The 13459-nt window shown below is 42.2% G+C and overlaps 2 protein-coding genes across 8 annotated transcripts in view; one reads left to right on the top strand and one right to left on the bottom strand.

Moving 5' to 3' along the window:
• Window positions 1–7377, top strand: part of usp9 (ubiquitin specific peptidase 9) — a 38212-nt gene extending 30835 nt beyond the window's left edge. For 4 of the 7 annotated variants that reach the window (XM_085374944.1, XM_085374946.1, XM_085374943.1 and 1 more), the window contains exons 39-47: window positions 84–213; window positions 379–564; window positions 851–1071; window positions 1181–1269; window positions 1360–1516; window positions 1674–1886; window positions 2441–2470; window positions 3761–3859; window positions 5121–7376. In XM_085374944.1, coding sequence (XP_085231070.1) covers window positions 84–213; window positions 379–564; window positions 851–1071; window positions 1181–1269; window positions 1360–1516; window positions 1674–1886; window positions 2441–2470; window positions 3761–3859; window positions 5121–5357 — 1362 coding nt within the window. In that variant the 3' untranslated portion in view covers window positions 5358–7376. Of the gene's footprint in view, window positions 1–83; window positions 214–378; window positions 565–850; window positions 1072–1180; window positions 1270–1359; window positions 1517–1673; window positions 1887–2440; window positions 2471–3760; window positions 3860–5120 lie in introns of all 7 variants that reach the window. The other 3 variants (XM_085374948.1, XM_085374947.1, XM_085374949.1) reach the window with 2 other exon arrangements.
• A 1317-nt stretch (window positions 7378–8694) lies between these two features.
• rpl8 (ribosomal protein L8) lies at window positions 8695–12856 on the bottom strand. Its single transcript, XM_085375047.1, has 6 exons — window positions 12805–12856; window positions 11781–11924; window positions 11552–11693; window positions 9770–9988; window positions 9565–9680; window positions 8695–8908 (listed from the first exon to the last, which is right to left on the bottom strand). The coding sequence occupies exons 2-6, from the start codon at window positions 11916–11918 to the stop codon at window positions 8750–8752; spliced, it is 774 nt and encodes a 257-aa protein (XP_085231173.1). The 5' UTR covers window positions 11919–11924; window positions 12805–12856; the 3' UTR covers window positions 8695–8749.
• Window positions 12857–13459: the final 603 nt, after the last annotated feature.

The following is a 13459-nucleotide window of genomic DNA, read 5'->3' as shown; positions in this document are numbered from 1 at the left end:
GGACTTTAATTCGCTCTGTCTGGCCTCACATGTTAACACGATGCCTTTGATGGACTCCAACTGATTTCATGTTTGTGTTTTAGGGCTGTGATAACCTCAGTCTAAGTGACCACTTATTGAGAGCTGTCCTCAACCTGCTCAGACGAGAAGTTTCTGAGCACGGCCGTCATCTGCAGCAGTACTTCAACCTCTTTGTCATGTACGCCAATCTGGGTAAGGAGCGCACAGAGATTGTTAAGCTTTTATGTACATTTGTTCCTCAATGAATTCTACAAAATTTTATGTAAATTATAATTCAGTTCTTTAATAATTAAAGTTATTTGGTGCTTGGAATGCTTTTACTTTCTTCTGACCTGTCATTACTCCTGCCACATGCAGGCCTGGCTGAAAAGACGCAACTGCTGAAGCTGAATGTTCCTGCCACGTTCATGTTGGTCGCTCTGGACGAGGGGCCTGGCCCTCCAATTAAGTATCAGTATGCTGAACTGGGCAAGCTCTACACTGTCGTCTCTCAGCTGGTTCGCTGTTGTGATGTCTCTTCACGCATGCAGTCCTCCATCAATGGTGAGTTGTTGGGGTTCCCCCCCCCCCTTCTCCTTTTAGGCACAAGTTGTATGAGCTCAGTTAAAGTGAACAAGTGATTGTGTGAAAAGGGTTAGTGAGAGCCCAGTGAGGATTTTCATCCTTGCTCAGGATCTAGTGACTGACAAACAGCCACTCTGAGCCTCTGTGCTGTGTAGGCACAGCTTGGAGCTGAGGGCTCTCAAAGATGATGAATGAGGGACTTTGCTAATATCCGCCTGCATTTGTAGGATAGTCCATCTTAACTTTTGTTTTGTATTTCCTGCAGGTAATCCCCCTCTTCCTAACCCATATGGGGACACCAACCTGACGGCTCCAGTGATGCCTGTGCAGCAGCTGGTGGCAGAGATCCTGTTTGTGAGGACGAGCTACGTGAAGAAGATCATTGAGGACTGCAGCAACTCTGAAGAGACAGTGAAGCTGCTTCGCTTCAGCTGTTGGGAGAACCCTCAGTTCTCCTCCACTGTGCTCAGTGAGCTGCTCTGGCAGGTAAACATCTAATGCTTCTTCAGAGCAACATGATATTCAGAACTCCATAGGTTTCTTACTTATAAACGTCTACAAGTGCTTGTAATTAGACTGTACACATTGTCTGCAGGTGGCATACTCGTACACCTATGAGCTGAGGCCTTACCTGGACTTGCTGCTACAAATCCTGCTCATCGAGGACTCCTGGCAAACACACAGGTCAGACTTGATTGCTGAGTGCAGAAAGTTACAATTTTTAAACTTGAACGTGGTTTTAAATTTCTCCTTTGCTTCTTTTTGTGTGTGTAGGATTCACAATGCGCTGAAGGGCATTCCCGATGACAGAGATGGGCTTTTTGACACCATCCAGCGCTCCAAGAACCACTATCAGAAACGAGCTTATCAGTGCATTAAGTGCATGGTGGCCCTTTTCAGCAACTGCTCTGTGGCTTACCAGATCTTACAGGTAAACAGGCTGTCTCTCTTTAACTAATGCAGACCAAAGTAAGCACTAAGTAACATAACAACAAGAAAGAGGTATATTGATGTGCTTTGGCATGTGAAAAGACTGGAAGCTTTAAAACATTTAAACGTTTGTTACATTTCTGTGCTTGTCTGTACAGAGTAACGGTGACCTGAAGCGAAAGTGGACGTGGGCAGTGGAGTGGCTGGGCGATGAGCTGGAAAGGAGGCCATACACAGGAAATCCACAGTACACCTACAACAACTGGTCACCTCCTGTTCAGAGCAACGAGACCTCCAACGGATATTTCCTGGAGCGCTCTCACAGTGCACGTATGACACTGGCCAAGGCCTGTGAGCTCTGTCCCGAGGAGGTAATACCATTAACCTTGTACTGTACACACCCACAGATTCTCTTTAACACTATCTTGCAGTCTTAGGGAGAGGTAACAGAAAAAATATTGTAAGACTGAGGCTGAATGTGAATGTGTATCACATCACTTCAACACAAATAGCCCAAATGAATGGTCTAACATGACCAGCATTTAACATGTGGATATGTATGAGTACTAACACGGCGATTAATCGAATATTAAGCCGATCAGAAAATTTGTAATTTACCATTTTCTCTACCTCTTGTAGTTACGCACGAAATGTGTTGTGTATTTTTAGCTTTGTATCCTGATTTTTTTTTTAAACATACAGAGAGTAAATTATCTGGAATCTAAGTGCTCAGCTAAAAGAAACTGAGCTTGATTAAAGTACAGCTTACCATGTTTGACTCTGTGTTGTTTACATGGCTGCAGTTCACAATACACACAGATATGATTGTGTTGTTTTCACTTAAAATGCGTTACTTGTATATATTTTTTTATGAATGGAAAATCCAGTCAAATGACACACTTCTCCTGTAATATTCCATACACAGCTCAAGTGTACTCAGGGAAGCCCAGGGAAGGTCAGTATTCCAGGCACCACGACATAAAAGAAGGAAGTGAGACAAAACCTACCAAAAGAATCAGCAGAGAAACAACAGTTTTAGCTTCCATCACATTTAACACTAGTTTAAATCGAATTGCACAGCTTTGAGTTTCTTGTAGATTAGTCAGAGGCTTGAAACACTATGACAATGAGCCTTTTGCATGTATTTTCAATATAAATGTCATGTAAATAATTTAGGATGTGCAGTTAGAGTAAACTACTCCAATTTTGTACATGTCCACTCTGCGTAGGTAAAGCAGATTGTGAGCGTACATGATATTTTATTTAAAAAAATAAATAAATAAATCATTTCTTGGCTGTTCAAGTAAAAGGCAAGGTGTACTGGCCACTGGTGAGATATGAGATGCTATGTAGTGTAACTAAGCATGAGAAGTCATGTTACGCAGCTGCACACAGTGAACAGATCTTTGTTCTCTTCCTGTCCTGTTGCCCAGTCTCAGCAGCACTGACATAGCCAGTCTTCAATCTCAGTCTAGTGCTCTTTTGCCAGTTTTTGCTTCCTCCCCAACTTGCAGTGTGGTACGGCCAGCCACCTGCATCTCCTAGCCTCAGCTGTACTTGAGCATTCAATGCTAGTTACAGTATTTTAACTGTTAAGCCGTTGTGCTTTTTTAGCCGCTGTTTTGCAGATTTGTACATTTCTAGATCTCAAAGGTTGCACATTACTCTTAAAGGCGTAAGCAGCCCCTAATGTGAAGCTGTCAGTTTTGTTATTTGGATCAAATCAAAAGCCAGAACTTATCATATTCATAGTATTAAGTTTTAATCTGTGACAAAATAATGAACAAAAGCTAAATTGAAAAGTTTATAAACTCGTGATGTTTCAGATAGCTTTCAGGTCCTGTCCGTTACATCATGTTGTAATGTTGATGTGTACTTGACCTTGCCTCAGAGATAAGACTGTAAAACGATGAGGCTGATGTTATTCGATATAGCATGATAAAAGTACAAATGCCAATGAGCCTTGTCCTTTAAAAACGACGCACTGAAATTGCCTCCACAGTAGAGGTTCATGTGCACCTTCTGTTAGCTCCATTTTTTCATGCTCTCAGCTGTAGACGCCACCCACACACATAATTCAATCTCCTAAACCTTATTTACTTGACAACACAGTAGGAAGTTTGACTTTCCCACACAAGCTACTCTCTGATGTCAGACTATTATACTTTGTTCAAATAGATGAGCACATTTCCAGTTTTTGTCTTGATATGTGATTACAAACATATATTCATCTCTTTTATTCTAGGAGCCAGATGAACAGGAAGCACCCGATGATCAGGACTCCTCCCCACCTGAGGATACGTCTCTGTACCCACATTCTCCCGGAACAACCCAGTTTCAGCAGGTAGTGTCTCAGAGGACAGCTTACTGCCCATTCCCATCAAAGGATGTTCTATCTTTCTAAATCATAACATGTGAGGAAAAGAACTTGCAATAGAAAGCAGCCTAAGCTTTTAGCAGCATAACTAAGAGAGTATCCAGCTCTTTACTAAAGAAAAAAGGATAATCTTACAGTACAGTTCAAGTATTTGTCTCCCATACTCAAACTGGGAGCTCGGTCCACAGCAGAGGGGCCTGCTAGCTGAACATGGGGTTTCTGAACTTTGGTGTGTGAGAGGAAAGACTTTAAGATGAATTCTGGATTTAACAGGGACACAGAAATATGACATCTCCTAGTTTCTGTTTGCCAACAACTTTTGCTTAACTGGAAACTTTTCAGGGAGGGGTTACGACACCTGATTTTACAAAAATAAATAAATAAATCCATCCCAGAAGTGCGGAGCTTGTGAAGTGTTTTTTCAGTGTCACTCTGAGACAGGATGTTCTCGAGTTTTCATATTGCACAGGTAAAAGAACGCAGTCTTAGACAGTGGTTTCCATCCCCGTAGCGAGTCTTGTATTATCTGTTAATGATGCTGGTAACCATGGTGAAAAGTGTTTTTTCCTGAGTATTATTTCGTGCCCAAGCACTCACACAATCAGTGACTCAGGTTTGTCAGTTTGTGATAATGCTGTACTGCAGACAACTTTGTCCTTCCCCGAGTACAAACTGTACTTGAGTTCATCCCTTTACACTGATTTTGGCACGTTTTGTCTGTGTATTCAGTAATTTACCACACCAGGCTCATTTCTTTCATCAGAAACACTTCATCCGTCTTTGAGGTCAAGTGCAAGTAAAATGTAGACAGGAAGCGGCATGTGGCTTCACCTTGAGTGACTCTGTGGCTGTCAGGGCATTTATCCCTACTGAAGACATACATTACTAGTCATAGATGGGGATTTTTTTAAAATTTTTTATAGGTTCTGCTTCGTGAAAGGCAGGGTAATTTCCTGTTTAGTGCATTTACAGCAAGCAAACACGGACTAAAAACAATCTGTGGTGCACATGTTGACTGTAGTGAAGAAATGTGGCTCTGATGTTTTTACTGATTCAGCAGCAGAGGTGAGGTCTGTCAGTTTAGATTAGTTTGGAGTTATTGGCCCCAGCAGCGTTGCACGTGCATAAAACACGTGGCTGTGGATGCAATTAAAGCATGTCATGTTTTCATTTGAGTGCATTTCTTATATGATGTGCTGATTTTTCTCCACGCTCTCCCCCCGAACAGAACAACCACCCTCACGGGCAGCCGTACACCGGGCCTGCTGCTCAGCACATGAACAACCCCCAGCGCCCCGGTCCGGCCTCCGCTCCGACTCCAGCCCCGACCCAGACTTCCGCCCCCGCCCCTGCCCCCGGTACCACTCCAGGAACAGGCCCGCGAGCACAAGAGAACTGGGAGGGCACAGAGGAGGTCGCTCCCGCCCCCACCTCCACCCCAGCGCCCGCCCCGCCTAAGGAGTAACCTCCCCCTCCCTTCCTCTGCTGTGCCTCGAGCCTCCATCGTCCCACTCTCTCCTCTCGCCGGGTCCCACCTTTCTCTTTCTCTCTCTCTGGCCCCAGGGCAGGGTAGAGCCTGGCCACTTCTCTCTCCACTGTCCCCACTCCCCCCGACAGCCTGCGGGAGACGCTCTCCCCTGACCTGAGGCCGCCTGACTGTGTGACAGGGGCCCGTTCTCGGCTGCAGAGGCGAGGGAGTGGACAAGAGTTCTAATAACGAAAAAAACAAATTTACCTGGAGCTGACGATGCTGATGCGCTTGTCTACACGACGAAAAGGTGTACATAGTATGTTAATGTTTTTGACTGTTCAGATTCCCCAGTAGCATAACTCTGTGTGGTTTGCTGTTGGGAGATGTTGCAGATGTTATGAAAAACAAAATGGATATTATAAATAATAAAAATTCCCCCCCAGAAAAAAAAAACTGTAAGAAGACAACAACTCCTTTGTTTTATCACCCATGCTCAGCAGTAAAACTTTGTTCTGCCATCGGACGGTTTCTGGTCATTCACCTGTAGAAGGACGCATTGTTATCATCATAATTATATTCTTCTTAAGCTCCTTGGCAACCTTACGACCCACGCCAAATCAACCCCCGAGCTGTGGTTGGGTTTTACTGCGAGACGTGGAATGGTTGGGTGGACTTTAATGGTGTTTGGTTGATGTGAAACAGCATTGATGCAACATTGCTCTGAAACTCATTGCCTTTCTCTCACTTTTGTCTTTTTTTTTTCTTTTTTTCTTTTTTTTTTTGGTTCTGGTAATTAATTCAATCCTTTCTGAAGCTCTAGTTAATATGCTGTAACATTTAGCATGGCTTCTCACCAGAATAGTGTAGCCCATGGGAAGACTTGTGATCATAACAACCTAAAAGCTGTTCTTAATCCACATCTCCAGAGGGGTGTTGTTTCCCTTTAGGTTGTCTTTTTTTTCTACTTATCTACCCTGTCTACAAAGAGGGCGATACTTTTTTTTTGTTTTTTTGGAACCAATGTATGAATAAGTGGCTTTTCAATTGCACATTATAATCCTCCAACTTCACATTTGGCAGTCAGTTTCGGTGGGTTAGACAACTTTAGCTTTCATCTATAGGAAAATGAACACATATGCAACAGAACTGCTGTACTGGGCTTTCTGGTGTATAATAGACTGTGTGGTTTGCTTCTGTCTCTTCAATAGAGCCTAGTCGTAGACAGACTTTGTTGCCCATCGGCCTCCTTTCTGCCGTGGAGCTGGTCAGGTTTGGCATCTGGCTGCGGTTTGGGATGATGTGACTGATCCTGAGCAGCAGCGAGCACCCACCCCACCTAACCCCACCCATCCCCACCTTTGAGAGTAGGTCCCACAGCAGGGTTTTACCGTAAGAATAGCGGCTGGTTAGTCATGTTGCAACTTGAGCTAACTTGTGATTATGTAGGAGTAAAGGTAAACATCAGTAAATACTGTATTTAATTGGTAACTTGAATGCGTGTAATTTTCTTTTTTTTATTCATTTTTTTTTCTTTTATTTTGTCAAAAACATACCAAATACTCCTGCAAATGAAAATATTCTGCCCACCGTATTATATTTAAATATTTTGCTCTTATTTTATAGAATTTATTTTGTTGTATTTCACTAAAAAAATAGAATTTGATTTAAGAGGAACATTTTTGTCCTTGTGTTATTTTTAAAGAAGATATTTGACTGTACAGAGTTCTGCGCCCTGTTTTTTGCCGACTTTTGTTTTGGCCATGGTGTGACGTTGAATTCTGGAGCTACAGTCGCGATGTGGACTTTCACTTTGTGAGGTTTTTTGTGCACAGAAATATAACAAAAAAAAAAAAGCATTGCGCCCTTAGCAAATAAAGAACATGGAATCTTGCCTGCGTGTCATTTTTAAGCGTTGGACAGTTCAGAAGATACTTGACTTGTTTTCGATTCTGCATGAACTGTTCTGTTGAGCGATTGGTTAATTGATAAATGTACATCAATTTGTCCCTGGACGGGTCTCCACTAAATGGAATCCACCACTAATAAATTACAGCTGTGGTGCTCCTGCTTTGATGGCCAAAACCTGACTGCTGTGAAAATGTCTCAAATCTCTGTCTATCAGAGACACTCACACTCATTTCCTGAACTGCACATCCTCAATTCCTCCCCTTCCCCTTTGGTACCTCCCACCGAAGATGCGAGGTAGCAGCCATGTAGTAAAATGAGACTTTTTTTCCTTTTACAATGTCAATTAAATATGTTTGACTAAAAACTAAACTGTTTAACAAAACTTAATAAAAAAAGACTAGCTCTTCAAACAACTGCCACAAACAACTTGTGTGTGCAGTGTGACTTTTACTGAATCTGTGCCTTAATAAAGGCCCAACTTCAAGGGAGTCATACTTTGAAAAGCACATAGTATTTGTTGAAAGTGTGAATCTTACATAGTGGCCACAAGAGCAAAATAATTAAGTCTCTTTAACAAACTCTTGCCAATCACGTGGCTGTTTCGCCTCCATCAAGTCTCCAGTCTGTTTTCCACGTACCCTTCACTATTACTGATTTCTGGGTCACACTCAGAAGGCTGAGAGCAGGGATGAATTACTAAGGTCAGGCTATTTTATTGCTTATATACTTCAATGCATTGAAAGTTCAATCACCTGCCCAATAAGATGCCCTCTAGTGTTTAGAAGTGGTCACTACACTAAAGCAGCTAAAATTGATTTTGTTTTCCAAAAAACCCCAAAGAACTTTTGAAATCTTTCAGATAAGGGAAACACTCCGACCCTCGCTCCTCAAAGAAGACCCTAACCTAAAAACAAAGATTAAGACAAAGGGATTTGGTATAACAAGTTATTCCTGTCACCAAACAGTAAAATAATAACTGGTGACCTCAGTGTGATTTGTTTTCCCCCAGTAAATCTGACTAAATCTTTAAAACCTGATGCAAATTCTAACTTGTATACAAATTGTTTCAAATTAAAAACTAATTAGCCTTAACAGGGTTAAAAAACATCTGTTGAGTATTTTTTTAAATTGTGTTAAAGCTTTGCTGGTGTGACAGCTGAAACACCTGCTCCTGATTATCACAACTCAGGAAGAACCCCCCCCCCCCCACTATATTCCTTTTTTTTTAAACTCCCCAAAGTTTGTGCATGTTGAAAGCTTGTTGAGCAAAGTCAACACTGTCAAATTTAACTTCAGATTATAATATCACAGCTTCACCTTTAAAATTCTGCAACTACTCAGTTTCACACAATGAAAACCTGCTCATCTAACCACCTCACTGAAATGGGGTTCATTGTTTTGTATGTGGTGTGGACTCCGGAATGACTTCAGCCAATCAAATGTTTTGGAACAGGTTTTTATTATCAACACGGTCAGATTTAGTTCTCCTTCTCCTGGACGGTCTTTGTTCCGCGCAGTCTGCCTGTACGACGGGCAGCAATAAGACCGACCTTGCGACCAGCAGGTGCATCCCTCCTGATTGTTGAGGGTTTGCCGATGTGCTGATGGTTACCACCACCGAAGGGATGCTCAACAGGCTGCAGGAGGACAGGAGAGGGGGGGGAGAAGCATCTTTAGTATGAGGACTTTCAAAAGGGAATCCATCCTCTACTCTTTTCTTCCTCACTGACTAATTTAACAGCAAGCACACAACCAGGTATTGTGATAAACATCCTTTCACCAGCCTCTTAGCTCTGAGAATCAGAACCAACAGGCCTTTATTTCATATGTTCAATAAAGATTGTTTTCTTTGTGACCAGAAAGGCTCAAACATGGACTTTCTTCATGTGGTTGGTGCTCTGACAACACAGGCAGCACCATCTAAAACCTCAAAGCAGGTTGTTCCTCTAAACGTTTTGAGATTCGCCCGCCCACAGACTCATTGCAGTGTGTGTGAGTTCTGCAGACTCTTCTGGAAACCCATTAGGGTAACTGTAATACCGAGTGATTAGCTATTATCTTCACCACCTCTGAGAATAGGCAATCATCTGCATCAGTGCTGAGACTTTTTATGGGGCTCCATAGTAAACTTTTCTAAAGATTCAATGCCCAAAATAACACAATCTGATTATCTGCCTACATGACATGTCTTTCAGTTCAATGCATAAATACATGCATCTGTCTGCTGCTCTGCCTGCAGTCCTGTATGTGTTTCTAATCGCAGCACAGTGCCGGTACGCTCATGTTCACTTACGTTCATAGCCACACCACGGACACGTGGCCAGCAGTTCCTCTTGGCCTTGTACTTGTGGTAGGCACGACCGGCCTTCAGGATGGGCTTGTCAATACGTCCACCTCCAGCAACGACACCTTCACCACAGGAGGGCAGACACGTTTAAACGCTTTCCTCAGTCCAAAGACTAGATCAAATGCGCGGCTGTTTCGTTACGCTTTCTTACCAACGACGGCTCTGTTGGCAGAGGCAATGACCTTCTTGGCGCCTGAGGGCAGCTTGACTCTGGACTTCTTGGTCTCGGGGTTGTGGGAGATGACTGTGGCGTAGTTTCCTGAAGCACGGGCCAGCTTGCCTCTGTCACCGGGCTTCTCCTCAAGGCAGCAGATGATGGTTCCCTCAGGCATTGTGCCAACGGGCAAGACATTACCAATGTTCAGCTGAGCTGTGGGACAAGGGATGAGAGGACAAGCTTCAAACTTCCATCTGACAATCTGAAAACAGTGTCACCTAAGCAACAGCTCTGTTCGCGTTTCATTGGAGGCTGACTGAAGACAGGTAATCAAAAAATGTAACAGAAACACGAGGCAGCAGATAAGCAGGTGCTGCACAGCACAAAAGCAAATAATCGCCCTCTGATTACACCCTAGGATTCTTCTGCTATTTTCACGGATGCTCATCTTTGCTTAATGAGCTAAATAAGACAATAGTTCAATTAGAACCAACACTGAGACTGAAAATTATTATTAAAACATCTTGTGGTTCATTCAGATAACTTTATCCATCTTCTCCATCAAGGACCACAGATTTATTTTTAGACCAGAAAATATTTAACCATGCAGATGAAAGCTCAAACATTACACACTTCATGGTTAAAATTGCTGTTATCATGTTTGTCATTTAACAACCACAACTTAAAAGTCTCAGGGGAAAACAGAGATCCCCCTGAAGTGGGCAGTGTGGCTGAGGACAGCTGAAGTCCTGACCTATATATCAGAATAGAGCTGCTGGTTCCAACCCCATAACAAGTACAGGAGGGCAACTGTCGCCATCTTCTACTACCAAACACATGGTACTGGGTGCTTCTTCTGTCCCCACAAAGCACAAGTGTGGACCACAGCCCCAAAACTACAGATACCAAGTTTAAAAAAAAAGTGTGTAAATGCCTTCAAACTGTTGAGTTTCTGTCAGCAGATATTAAAATAAAAAACATCACGGCAGTCCCAAACAGCTGACTCTCTGCACAACAGCACCATTATCAATGAAGGAAATGCTGATTTTTATTCATGTAGAAGGAAATACAAATAAAAGTAATCAAGTAGTGTAATTACACTTTGACTAAAGCTAAAAAACAACTTTAACAGCTACATCCTGCAAGGACTTTAAGACTTATGAGTGAAAACACAGAGAGTGAAGTTGAGATCTCAAGTGTGTCCAGCACTAACCCAAACTATGAAAGAGCAGAAAACATTCAGGCAGCTTCTTGTCGAGTTGCTCTGTATGTTGCATATTCTATCAGCTCCTATATCATATATGATCATTACTCCTGTGACTAACTTTATGACAGGAAAACATTAAATCATATCATTACATGGCTCCCTGGAACTACTGCCACCTCTGAAGCCACTCAATCTTAACAGGAACTTTAAAAGAGAGTCTGAGTGAGACAGAGGTCCAAAATTCCTTCTCAAGCTTGATTTAGACTTCTGTGGGAAATCTATGTCATAACTTGCACAGTAACCGGAAACTACTTTCATCCGTACACCTCAACCTTCCACGCCATTCAAGTCATCTTTTTATGTGTCGACCTGATGTTTAGTTACATTTCTCAGGAGATGGATGCCAGATTATGTAGCAGGTTGTGGCGTAAGGTTAAAATGGGGATCCAGCTATGGTGTAAGATCGGACGCAGAAATATAATTCATGCATTAGCGTCACGTTGTGGAAAGATCCATGGCAACAGATGAAAATCTAAGAGCAGCTCATACACCCTTGCTCAGCGTCTTACCCTTCTTGCCACAGTAGATGAACTGTCCGGTGTGGATGCCCTCGGCAGCAATGAAGAGCTCCGTCCTCTTCTTGAACCGGTATGGGTCACGGAAGGCCACTTTGGCCAGGGGGGCACCACGGCCAGGGTCGTGGATAATGTCCTGCAAGGGGAAACCAGCAGGAAAGACATTACAAATCCGTCCACCCTCACCACTGCCCAAAACAGCTCGGATTTATCATCAAATTACCTTCACAATCCCTTTGATGTAACCATGGCGTTCAGCGAAGTCAATGTGACGGAGTTTAGCAGCACCTTTCCTGTGCTTGACGTGGGCTTTAAACACAGAGCCCGCACCTTTTCTCTGTCCCCTGATTACACGTCCCATCGTGTACTGAAAAACAGAGCATTTAATGAAAAAAAAAAAGTTACATTCTAGTGTCTTGTTTAATACAGGATAAAATTAAATCCAGCATCTCCATCAAACAGGTCAAAACAGAGAAACATGTGGCTACCCCTCTAAGCAGACCTGTGTAGTAATTACTAAAGCTAAACCTCATTGAATGGATCCAACCTTAACTTATGATACATAAAAACACTTTAAAGCAAACATTTAACCAGTAGCAAGTTAAAGAAAACGTTTCAAAGGCCTGAGTTTAAATGTGAGGATTTAATGAGTTCCACTGGTTTTTAAAAGCTTGAAACAGACACGTATCTGTCGGCTTGACATATGAAATGCTAACAGGGCTGCTACTAATGTAAAGTCACATTAAGTTTTCCTTTATGGGAACTTTAACTTAAAGCTTATGTATGTTTGTCGGTATAGTGGCTGAAACACTGCACAAAGCGAGTTTGGCTTCTCATATGCAGTAATACATCTCTCATAATGCTAGCTGTCGTTAGCCCGCCAAGCTAGCCTCCGTTAAGTCAATTTGTTAAAGTAACGGTTCAGGTTTAACACAAATTTCCTTTATTCCAACACTTACACGAGTATATACAAATTTAATTATTAGCAGCTTGCCAAATTTGCTCATATGAAAGGCTGCCGGCCTTTTAGCTACCAGCACACCGCTGTAAGTGCGCCATGTCGCCCAACAGGGACACACAAGCACGAAAAAAAACTTAAAATCAAAAGTCTGTCGTTAAAATGCTCGTTAGGTCTTAGTCTTATACACTTGTTCCGTATTTAGACATGTCTTTTTAAAGCGGATGGCCTAATTAAATCTGGATTTAGAACAGATTTTTAGGACGGGGATCAGAAGTAGACATCCTACCTAAACTCCGTTGACGGAAAGAGGAAGTGCAAAGGAAAAAGCCAAGGTTTTCTTCCGGAGAAATCACCGCGGGGGCCGACGGGAAATATAGGCTTCGTCCTCGTTTTCTTAGTTTAACTCGGAAGTAAGCAGCGATTGTCGCAAATAGAAGAATCGCAGCACTGAGGTATTAAAACTCTATATGTGTTAAATGATGGGAGCACAATCTTAGCATAAATACAGAATAAATAAACCTAAACGCTACCTTTAAGCAATTTGGATTACAAACATTTTCACACATTGAATGATAGAAGATAGAAAAATAACAAAAAGAAACATTTTTGGGGGGCTATAAGGATGTTTATAGTAGCCTATAATGAGTTTCTTTCTAAATGTAGCTGAGCATTACACAAAAAAAGTATACAGGGATCTTTGAGTCTTTACTGAGGAGTATGATGACAGAAGAACAGCCCTCTTAAAAAAAAGAAAAAGAAAAAAAGAAAAAGAAAGACTGTGGGAATAAATGAACTCCAGGAGATGGCAGCAAAATAATGTCAGAGTGGTTTTTATGCTCAACCATGAAATAATTGCCTGAAATATTTTTGAAAATGAAAGCTTCTGACAATTTAAAAAACATATTAAATATGAATTTGCATATAAGCAAAGCTTGCTAAAG

Source organism: Diplotaxodon limnothrissa, linkage group LG16 (genome assembly GCF_057381915.1).
Source record: "Diplotaxodon limnothrissa isolate DT_005_m linkage group LG16, D_limnothrissa_male_GT1.1, whole genome shotgun sequence".
NCBI classification, from domain to species: Eukaryota; Metazoa; Chordata; class Actinopteri; order Cichliformes; family Cichlidae; genus Diplotaxodon; species Diplotaxodon limnothrissa.
Note: the sequence above shows the minus strand (reverse complement) of the source record. Positions and strands in the feature narration are given on the sequence as shown.

Coding starts and splice junctions, on each gene's coding strand:
- rpl8 (XM_085375047.1), bottom strand. CDS start 11,918: ATGGGACGTGTAATCAGGGGACAGAGAAAAGGTGCGGGCTCTGTGTTT. Junction 11,694..11,780: donor ACATCAAAGGGATTGTGAAG/GTAATTTGATGA, acceptor TTCCCCTTGCAG/GACATTATCCACGACCCTGG. Junction 8,909..9,564: donor TCCGTGGTGTGGCTATGAAC/GTAAGTGAACAT, acceptor GTCCTCCTGCAG/CCTGTTGAGCATCCCTTCGG.